The sequence below is a fragment of the Pistacia vera genome, unplaced genomic scaffold, assembly GCF_008641045.1.
Source record: "Pistacia vera cultivar Batoury unplaced genomic scaffold, PisVer_v2 Contig206, whole genome shotgun sequence".
Taxonomy (NCBI): Eukaryota; Viridiplantae; Streptophyta; class Magnoliopsida; order Sapindales; family Anacardiaceae; genus Pistacia; species Pistacia vera.
In genome coordinates this window covers 1593169-1604421 of record NW_022196009.1, presented here as the reverse complement: position 1 = coordinate 1604421, position 11253 = coordinate 1593169, and the positions used below count along the sequence as shown (strand labels likewise).

General features: G+C 38.1%; 1 protein-coding gene across 1 annotated transcript; it reads right to left on the bottom strand.

The window, feature by feature from the left end:
* Positions 1 to 4614: 4614 nt before the first annotated feature.
* Positions 4615 to 10025, bottom strand: LOC116129068 (tRNA dimethylallyltransferase 2). Its single transcript, XM_031414827.1, has 10 exons — positions 9766 to 10025; positions 9568 to 9647; positions 8931 to 8999; positions 8467 to 8539; positions 8271 to 8392; positions 7127 to 7201; positions 6113 to 6535; positions 5539 to 5614; positions 5264 to 5427; positions 4615 to 5128 (listed from the first exon to the last, which is right to left on the bottom strand). The coding sequence occupies exons 1-10, from the start codon at positions 9989 to 9991 to the stop codon at positions 4997 to 4999; spliced, it is 1440 nt and encodes a 479-aa protein (XP_031270687.1). The 5' UTR covers positions 9992 to 10025; the 3' UTR covers positions 4615 to 4996.
* Positions 10026 to 11253: the final 1228 nt, after the last annotated feature.

The following is an 11253-nucleotide window of genomic DNA, read 5'->3' as shown; positions in this document are numbered from 1 at the left end:
TACATACGGGGACAGACAGATAGAGGGTTTTACTTACTAAGCATTATTTTGTACTCACCCCGTTATTTTTCCTTTATGGAAGAAGGATCTAGGTGTTGATGCAGTCGGAGGGGCGTCGGCGAGCGAGGAGCAATAGCTACACTGTTTCCCCTGTTTTGTCTTTTAAAATGAATTTTTGTAAACAAACCTCTTTGTGTATAAAAGGCACATGACTTATAATGAAAAGAAAGTTTTGGGCCCAATTTTCTATTGTTATTATGCATGCATTGTATTAGCTTACAGCAGTTGTCACATCCAGGCTGTGTTTGAGCTTCGCAACCTCCTCTCTCAGATCATTTGCCCCCTTCGCGGCCCCTAGTCGAGCCTTCTCCATGGACATCCTCATCGCCAGCAAAGCCTGCGAGCAAGAAGTGAGTTAGCATGAAGATGGCGGACAAACTTTAAGAACAGTTCGTTTACCTTGCTTAGATGCTGGAACGACGTGGTCATCAGGTCATCACCCGTATCGGCGAACTCATCATATGACTCCGATAGCCCACACTCAAGCAGAGAATAGACTATTGGCTGTAGGTATTCGGGCAGGCTCCCCAACGAGTCCAGCACTGGTGTGCCCTTCGCCTTGTCGACAGCAATTGTCTCGTTTGCGGGTTCCTTGCCTGACCTCCTTCTTACGTCCTGCCGTGACCTTAAGGGTTCTTCCTCAGATTTGGTCTCTGACTCGTAGACCTGAATCTGCTTCCTCTTCTTCGACCGCTGGGTCGGAGCCTTCCGCCTCGGGCGAGCAGGTGGTGGCTGAGCGACCGGTTCTATCCTGGTCGTTTCATGACCAGGACGGGACTGGGAAGGCACGGCTGTTCGCACCGATTGTGTCATTGTGGGGCGAGCAGCTTCGGCTGCCCTTTCTTTCCTCGATCGAGGGAAGACAAATGGTGCTCGTTGGGGTTGCTCAGACTCTTTCGGAGGCATGGTCGCTGCATACAAGTATATTAGTAACTAAACAAAAATTATTCTACGACCAGAAGGGAATCATTGTAACTTACCTTCTGGGGACTCCAAAGACGTGTTGTTACTAAAAAAATCGTACTTCCGCAAGTTCGTGGTCGTCACGAGCTTCCTCGGGAAGGACTCCAAAAGACACGAGCCTGTCCGGGTCAGTGAGCAAGTCTTGGCTGGTCGTCTTGTTAATTGCAAAAGAATGCAAGTCGTTATAATAAAGGAAACGAACAGCCAATGAACCTAGCGAAGAAGAACCTACTTGGTTTCTGAAAGCGGCAGTAGCCATCGTAGCAGAAAAAAAAAACTTCGTCTCATAGGCCCCGGCGTTGCTGGGATAGTTATGTATCCCTTCGGCGATGGTAGGTCACCGGGACAAGTAATAGGAGTCCTTGTCCTTACTCTTTTTTAGAAAATAGGCGACGCCAAGCTCCACCACCGTCAGCTCGCCCAAGCCACTCTCGCGGCATGCGATGTACATCGCAACGGCGATGACATACGTATTTGGCATCAACTGCATTGGTGCGATCTCGAAGTGATCCAGGACCGACCTAATGAAAGGGTGGAAAGGAATCATCCCTCCACCCTTGAAGATCTCTTCGGAGATCGCAGCTAGGCCATCGAAAGGATGTCGCGACGACCGGGTGGCATCAAGGAACACCTCTGCGTGGACGTCGAACTGTCTTTTTATCCTCTAGAACTCTTCTCGGGTGAGAACCTAGAAAACATCAAGAGATGCGTCCGCGAGAACGTCCCGCAAAGACGAACTGGCTCCTTCCTTGGGTCTGGACGTTGAAGGTTCCATTCCACAATCTGCAACACCGACAGACAGAAGGTCATTTTAGCCATTGCACGCTACCCCGCACGGCGGCATGGAACAAATTCCCTAAACCCTAACAGTAACTCGAGCCACCATCCACGGCTCGAGCCCGACACCAGCGTCGCGTCCTTGATGAAACACCAGGAGACCCAACGCCATTACACCCCCAAAATAAAGAAAGAAAAGACCTTACCTTCTGGGGCGCGTGATCGAGGATGGTTCTTGTTTCAGATATCGGAGAGATGCCAATCGAAAAAGAAGAGCTTCCGGTTTGCAAAGGTTTTTCGCTCGAGGCAGAAGGGATTCTGGTGGCATCATCTGAAAAATTTGGGCTTTTATATGGACTACGAACCGACGGTTACCACCCCTCGGAATCGAAACGACAGCCTTCTCTCTCTCCGCATTAAATGCGCCCCACGTCACATTCAATGTTGTGATGAGGGTTGTCGTTTCGAGTGTGTCATGCAATTAATGCTTTGTCAAAACAACGTCGGGTCAGCACACAACGCATTTAATGCGCCTGCCAGACGCTTTAACACGTGCAGAGCACCTGACCGCGCAGAAACAGGCTCATTGAATCTCCAACCCTAAGGCACAGTAAGAAACGCCCGATGAATCCAGGTCGCTGGGATGATGATTGTCAGGTCGTTTAGGCAAAGTATGTGCGAGGTCGTGTTCGCAAAAGGCCCTGTCCCGAGCTTCTTCCATTCAGGTCGAAATTATCAGAGCATCCAATCGCGGCATGGCTTAGTTTCCAAGGTTCGATTCTCAAACCTTAAAAACTAGGGGACTTCTGTTATGCTTGGGAAATCAAGGGCTGACGTGGGAAATCACGTGATGAAGTGTGACCTGCTCCCGTCAGAACGGTAAGCGCACGTCAGACCTGCAAGATGCCGTGGAGCTCCCACGTGTCCACTCCCTGCTCCAAATCGCGTGAAATCAGCTTGGAAGGAGGATAATGTGACATAAAGCCAGATTTAGTCCTGACATTTACACCAACCTATGGATTTAATGATGATTACTTGCATTCATCTCGCTATAAAAAGAGGAAAACCCCTTCATTAAGGAGGATTCGGCTATTTTTTGCACTCTGAACTAACTCTCTCTCTCTTGTAAACTTTGTATTTATTTTTCCTAATCATTTGTAAGTCAGTCCGCTGTTACGACCTGACCCACAATACTAATACAAATCAGTGGACGTAGGACTTGCTACCTTAGCATCCGAACCACTTTAAAAAGCTCTCATTGCATTTATTCTATATTCTGTCCATAATCACGTGTGTCTCTTGACCAATCAACGTAACGCACATGTCGATTAGTTTGTGTTAAATTCCCGCATCAACAATATCGAATAATGTTATACTTATAATTGAATCATACAACCAAACAAAAAACACATGATAGAATAATCATTTTACATCAATTTTATAAAAATTTTATATAGTTATATGACTGAGTTATAAGTATATTATTCTTTTATTATATCTGATAGGATTAGATGCTCCCTTTTCACGCGTAGCAATTGTTCTTTAAAATGTTGTCCACAAGCAGTCGTCTTTAGTTTCTTTAGGATTGCTAAAAGGATATTACACGCCATGTACATTCCATGTGTGTTAAAAGTGTTATAACATAATCTTGCTGACAATATCACACATCACATGTGCTAGTTACCCAGCCTAGTGTTCCTAATTAAGAAACTATCCAACACAACTACATTATTTTGAACACTTTATAGGTTTAAGGTGTTCTCTTATCCATCACACAGAAAATAACACAATCAGATATTTTTTAAAATCAATTTTATGATATAATATAAACTATGGGGTCGAAAATAATTAACAAGACCATGTATCTAAAAGATCAATTTTATGGTATAATATGAACTATAAAATCGTAAAAAAATATGTTTAGCTAATTTGTTCCTTGGATAATTCAATATTGATTAATTTAGTATATGGAAGAAAATTTTCTTTAAGATTGATTGAATGAATCATTCAATTGTATATAACTTGATATATCGACTTATTGATAAATTCTATCATAATATAAATATACCCTCTTTGTTTCAAAAAGAAAGATTTGATTCAAGGAAAACAGATTCAGGCTTTGTTATTCTCATAATCTAATTTCCTATGTAGTTATAAGATTGAGCTACTCTCACTTTACATATATTAGATATAATAGGGTCAACAGCAAACAGCAAAATGCTCAGCATCCAAATTAGCTAAAAGTTGCGCTAAATCTCACATTCTTAAATAAAACATGGCAATGATTCCAAGTTTGTTCGGCAACCAGCATTTTCGATCCCTTCTCTCTTGATGTTTGGGACACTTTCAAGAACTTCACATTCCCTCAAGAAACTTAAGCTTTTGTTAACACCAATGTGTACTGGAAGGAAACCCCAGAAGCACAAGTCTTCAAGGCGGATCTTCCAGGGTTGTAGAAAGAGGAAGTGAGAGTGGAGATTGAAGATAACAGGGTGGGTGCTTAGGATAAACTGGAGAAAGGAAGACAGGAATTAGACGTGGCAAGTTCTTCAGGAGGTTCAGATTGCCGGATAATGTGAAGATGGATCAGGTTAAGGCTTCTGTGGAAAATGGAGTTCTGACTGTTATCATTCCCAAGGAGGAAGGGAAGAGACTTGATGTTAAGGCTATTGAAATGAATCAATAGAATGATATCTTGATGTTATGGTTGCAGAATTCCTGTATAAAATAAATGGTGCAACGAGTTGATATAATGTAATGCCGGTCTAGTTGTAATAGTAAATTTTGACTTTAGTTTTACCTGATTTCATGTAGTTTTACCTGATTTCATGCTTCCGATTCTGATTAATAAAATGTTCATAGTAAGCTTGAGTCACAAATTTTCGTCTGAAAAATGTTGAGTGTTACAGACATAATTTTGGTTTTTGCAAACCCAACAACAATATTACAAAAACACTCCCAAACACATGATAACAAACTTCTCCCATCCTGCATCAACTCTTGTTTCTATTTTTTCTCTAAAACAAATCCCATGTTCGTAGTAAGCCTGGTACTGGAGACTCTCAAGTGCACTATCCATTGGTAAGTTTCTTAAAATGTCACTGCACCATAATCATAAATGTTACTCTTCCAATTACCTATTAGTATTCAAGATTACATGCCACTGAATATTGTTGTCTTAACTACTGCAAGAATTTTATGGTTGCTGCTGCTCTGCCAAGCAAAACCCCTGAGACTTCCTAAGCTGAAAAATCCTTTTTCGATGTCTACGGCCCTGTTTGTGTTGTTCCCACTCATGTGCACCTCTAAGTACCTTGTCCCCACAAGCCTATCAATAGACGTGACAAAGCACAACAATTTTAAAGCTAATACCTTCATCTAATCAACATGCCTACAAACAACAGCAAGAGTGACGAAAGAAAAGAAACAGATTAATATTGTATCATCTGAAAGCCTTGCGCACCTTGCAAATGTATTGAGTCCACAAGTCCCTTTGGATCGTTTCCTTTGATGTGCTCTTTTGATCCTCCAGCTTAGGCACCAATCTTTCCTTATCACCAAGAAAAGTTGTAATAATGTTCACAGCAGGTTCAACCACATCTGCTGCCCATGATTCATCTGATTCACCTGGATACAGAAAAATGAATGTGATTAGACCAGTACCTTTAAGATATATCTTTTCTTTGCAAAAACAAAACTGCTCTCAATGGAATTGAAAAAAGATTGCAGAAGGCATACATGAGATGGCTTCCGTTGAATCAACATAGTGAATGTTCCATCCATACAATGTTTGAAGTCGATTAAGCCTCCTCTTCTGTAAAAGGAATATTGTCTGTATTACTGAAGCTTTCAAGTTGTCATATTGCTTTCATTCTTATATAGTACGGAATTGATTAGAGCCATAGGAAACTCGATTCTTGTATTTGTCAGATTTTACCCTCAACAAGAACTACCGCTTAAAATGGCAAAGTTAAAACACATATTACATGGATCCTCTGTTGTAGAGCAAACAGTTCAATCATCAGAAAATACAATCTTATTTGGAAATACCAGATAATTCTGTTTATCTCTATTTGCCTTAATATTCAGAACATTGAACAAAAATTTTACAACTGATTTGAGAAGATAAGGACATCAATGCATTAAGAGAAAAGGTGGGAAACCAAAAATTCACTTTAGAATCTCAGAAGTAATTACAGAGTTCAACAATTAATCAAGGACTCTTTGTGATTGATACAAAATATAAGATAAAATATTATAGTAAACAATCTACTATAAAATCAAACGCTGTTAGACAACTGTAAATACTTACTTGACAACGAACAAGTCTTCTAGTGTTTAACTTTACTTTGTCAATGGCTCCTTCAAGTAGTATTCTGAGTTGATTGTTACCAGAGGATTTTAGTATTGCCCTCATATGCTCTTTCAGTGTCTCGTCATCAGTTTTTGTTGACACAGGGTTAAGAAATGCATCAGTAGATTCAGTTGTCCCATTGTTCCTTCTTGTAGAAAGGTGAATTCTCAGAAAATCCTCAAACTCCCGAACACCAATGGCCTGCCGCAAACCTCTAGTATAATCAACATTCACATTGTAAATGTCATACACCTCATCTAGCAATCCAGCATCTATCATGCAGTCTACTCTTTGTTCTACGTATCTGTCGAGCACAGGGGTAGCAGCATCAACACATATAAAGCAGCAATTGAATCTAGAATTATCCACTCGACCCCAGTTCTGCCCTGGCACATGCAATTTAAAAAATAAAAGCATAAAAGTCATATCATCTCTCTTTGTCAAAAAAGAATCAGCTTGATTTTGGCAGTCACAAAATGCTTCACTGTCAAATTAAACTAGCAAAACTATGCACACTCAGATCAGTTAAGGGATGCAGGAGATGTTACAGAAACTTCTAGCTAAATAAATTGTGCTTCAAACATTACTGAGCATGGATGCAATATCCAATAAAGAAAATGCAAAACAACAAAAAGAGAGAGAGAGAGAGAGAGAGAGAAAGGCAATAGAGAAAGAAGGGAGAAAATAAAAGTGATGGAATAACTTTCTATATAAGAGTAAAGGTGTAGAAATCGAGTGAAACAGAAAAATTACTTAATAATCATGACACACCACACATAAAAATGGCCTAAAGGCCCTAAAAAAAGTTATAAAGTAAAAATCATTACAAGAAGATTGCTACTAAACATTATGTTTGTATTCCCAGCCATTGTGTAACAGCTTCAGAATTAACATCTAAAGCAAGTAGATGGTACAAATTTATGGTGACAAAAAACATAATAACATAGATAGGAATTAAAAAGGACAACCAACCTTTGCAGCCTTTCCTTGAAAAAGTTTACTAGGCAGAACACCGGAGCGAGCATACAAACTGAGGTATTGATTAATCTGCAAAATATCAACAAAATCTAAATATACCAGCTTAAAATATACTTCTGCCACCGAGATTTCAGGCATATCATTACATATATTAATTAGTAAAAAGTTTCTCTGAATCTCCACATAAATTGTTAGTATGTAAGGGGAGAAGATAATTAAGGATTTCAATCTGGTGACAGAGAAAAGCTTCAGAACTTTAAAGTAGCAAATAAAGATTTCACACATGGCACATATTAAGAACCACAAACAAAACAAAACTAAGAACTCAGACCCCAACGGCAATGTTGGATCATCAGAATCCAAAATTGCCTTTGATTGAAAAACAGTTTGGAACATTAAAAGTTCCCCTTTTCCAGCAAACACATACAGGAAATTCAAAAGACAATCTAGAACTTACAGAAATGCATTCAACAACTCCCTTTCCTCCAGCCAATAACATTTGATTTCAATTCCATCAAAACAATGATAATGAGTTTCATGTTTAACAACTATAAAATATTATAAAAAAAAACTAATATAACCATTATGATTATATATAAAACTATTAAACATTCATGGGAACTACTTGTTAGTTAAAAATGCATATTAGGTGTAGATCATATTCCCATATACATTTATTAATACCACATATTTATTAAATTTTAGAACTAGCGTATGTGGGTGTGTGTGCAAGTATGAAAATGCAAATATGCAATCACATACATAAATGTGTACAAATACATAAAGAAACATTATATAAACTTAAAGATGGATAACAATAAATTTACTGCCAATAAGATCACTTGTAGCTTTTGCAAAGCACTAGTTGGGAGAGGCAGAATAATGAGTGGTCGATTATTGTACTTCCCAGGTTTCCTCCATTAATATTTATTCATTTCTCCATAAAATATCAGTAAATGAAGGAATAATGATGCAAGGGGATTGCAAAGAAAACAAAATCATAGTGAAATTAGCTTGTTACATCATCATACAATTAGAAACCAAAAATATCTAAGAAGCAAAACAAGAGGTGCAGATAACATAACTGCGGTATTATATATATTCTAGGCCCTAAATAATTTCATGGTTGAAACCCTACTTTTCTCAGGTTATTTGGATGAATTCTGTTTGCAGCAACTGGATCAAGGTCTTTAAGATTCTCATAACTGTAAATGGAACTGTCTCTTCCAAAGTCGAACTCAAGGTCTGCCTGCTCATCTCCTGTGAACATGGGGAGGAAAAACAATACATTCAAATTGCATCTAGAGGTATAAAGTAAATGAGTTGCTCCATACCAGAAAGGCCACTATAACAGCTTTCGTCCACATCTTCTGTTGAATCATCTAGAAGGAATGGACTCACAAGAGCCTGAGTGTGGAGAAGGAAATTAAGAAAGCGATAATTAAGTTCTTCAAGAGAAAAAATAGGAGACAAATCTTTCAATCCACCAAAAGGAATAAATAAAAACAGAGATTGCTTCATAGAAGTTACAGAATTTTACATATTGATTCCTATATACAACATCCACACTATACAAAATGCGCACACTGCAAAAAATACAGCAGGCAATGGAAAGATACACTAAAAAGGAGGGAAATTATTATAATGTATACTATAATTGCTGAAGCACTAGTCATCCTTTAGAAGTAAGTGATGGATGCTGAAAACAATTTGACATAACAGAGAAAACTTAAACCAAGAATATGAACAAAACTCCAGCAGATATTACTCAGATTAATAGAACATAAAAGTTCCATACCTGGATATAATAATTAGTACCTCCAACAATGACAGGTATTTGGTTGCGAGATAGTATGTCAGTAATGAGCTGAAAATCCAAGTTTTCAATCATATCAAATATCCACAGATATATATATACACACACATAAAAACATAGCATCACCAAGAATGTAAAGTCACTACCTTTCACATCTCATATGCAAAATTTAAATTACCAAAAAAGTGTATAATCAATCAATACAGTCAGTTATGCGGAATGAACTACTTCAACTCAACCAAGCCAGACGAACAACCAAAAAAGCGGACCATTACAATCTTTTTTCAGTTAATACAATTTGATATAAAGCCACCCAAAAAAATGTTAAATGTAAGTTTCTTGGTGTATTACTTTTCCAGGTTTCTTATACCAAGTCATTCTATAATATCAAAGTATGACAATTGAACAAAAACTACTTGATCAATTTTCAAATATCTCTATCTTCAATGGTCTCAATACCAAGAATCACTACCTCCCAGTATGGTATGAACTTCATTAAATACCATGTAAATTAATTAGTAGCTTGCAAATATATATGTCCACACTTACATTTAAAAAATAAATTAAAAAAAAAAACACTTTGAAACACAAAGGTGAAAGTAAGGCAAAATAAACTTACAGGAATGGCTGAATCTCGAAACTCCTTAGCAGTAAACTCAATGTTTGGACTCACAGTCCCCAGAAGATGATGTGGCACTCCTATACAATAACATAACATAACACAACATAACATAACATAACATAACCCACTGGACAAAAATATCAGAGAAATGAACAAATATGGATATTTAACGAGAGAAAGAGAGAGATTGCTAACCCTTTTGTTCATGAGGTGGGACTTTGTTGGTGAGAACTTCAAGGCCTTGGTAGACCTGCATGGAATCAGCGTTGATTACTTCCAGCGGAAAGTGGGAAGCCAAATCAATGGCTAGCTTTGATTTTCCTGAACCTGTTGGACCCATTATTACCACCACCTTTGGCTTCTCTATTGTTTCTCCATTGCTAGGGTTTAGGGATCTCTGTTGCCCACTGCCGCTTTCCATCCCTGCCTATCCCTGCTTGCTCTGGGTTACGGAATTATACACCTACTTAATTGACAAAGTTAAAAAAATTTAACCCTTATTATAAAAACAATATAAAATCCTTTTATTTATTATTTTTTTTTCAGTCTGTTTGTGTTTATATATAAAGGCTTAATCGCATTCTCCTCCCGATAAGATACCCAAGTCTTAAAGGATATTTGCATCATTTAATGTTTTATTATAAAAAGATATTATATTAATGAAAAAAAATCACCTTAAGGATTATTGATAATATTTAGAAAATGTGTTTGTTTGGTTTGAATAAATTAGTAAATAATATGTTTGGTTGGAATGATAAATAGGTGGGTATATTATATAGATTATTAAATTGCCCTCCTTTTTAAATATTAATATAATAGTATTTTTTATTATTTATTTTAACTCTCTATATTTGAAATTTTACTAAAATACCCCAACCATATAAAACTTTAATTTATAGCAAAATTACCCCTATCCATACCAAACCACTGCTGGTGGCCAGCCACCACCATCGGCCGCCGTCGATAGTCGATAGAATGGTGCACAACTGGCCATATATGGCCGGCCATGCATCGACAAAGCCGGAAATGGCCATGGATTTGTAATCCATGGTTGGAAAACGGCCAGATCTATGGCCATTTTAAGGCAAAACATGTGGTCGTTTCGTGAAAAGGTCATATCTTTGGTGGTGAAACGGCCATAGAAACACTAGATCTGGCCGTTTATGGCCATGGATTTATGATTCATGGCCGGAAAAGGTCTTACCAGCACACAACCGACGGGATCTAGCTAGTCTTGCACCATTACGATGGTTGACGCTGGCGGCTGGCAATGGTGAGTCATGGCTCACAGTGTTCTTGGCTGGTTGGGGGTATTTTGTTAACTTTTAAACTTTTTTGTGGCTAAGGTGTTTTAGTTAATTTCTCAAATGTAGGGGGGTTGGATAATTGTTATTTGGTAGACATTTGAAGACAATTGTGTCCGAAATGGTTTTTAACTAAGAGCAAAATGGGTAGAAAAATCAGATTACCCCGTTAATGTTTTAATAACAGGGGTGGGGGAAGGCATCGAATTACCCCACATTATCAACAGTAAACACTATTTGTAAAAAAAGATTCCCGTAATATTTTTTTACTTGCAAAATAAACGAAGATTATCTCTGTTATCTTATATACCCCCGATCCAAACGCCCCTTAAGCGGCAAAGCTGTTTCCGGAAACACTTAAATAAGCCCCTACCCTTAC

Bases quoted from the DNA above. Each gene is read 5' to 3' on its own strand.
- LOC116129068 (XM_031414827.1), bottom strand. From the start codon at position 9,991: ATGGAAAGCGGCAGTGGGCAACAGAGATCCCTAAACCCTAGCAATGGA. The intron at 9,648-9,765 runs GTTAGCAATCTC...GTTATTGTATAG, and splicing joins CCCACCTCATGAACAAAAGG to GAGTGCCACATCATCTTCTG. The intron at 5,615-6,112 runs GTAAGTATTTAC...TTCCTTTTACAG, and splicing joins GAAGACTTGTTCGTTGTCAA to AAGAGGAGGCTTAATCGACT.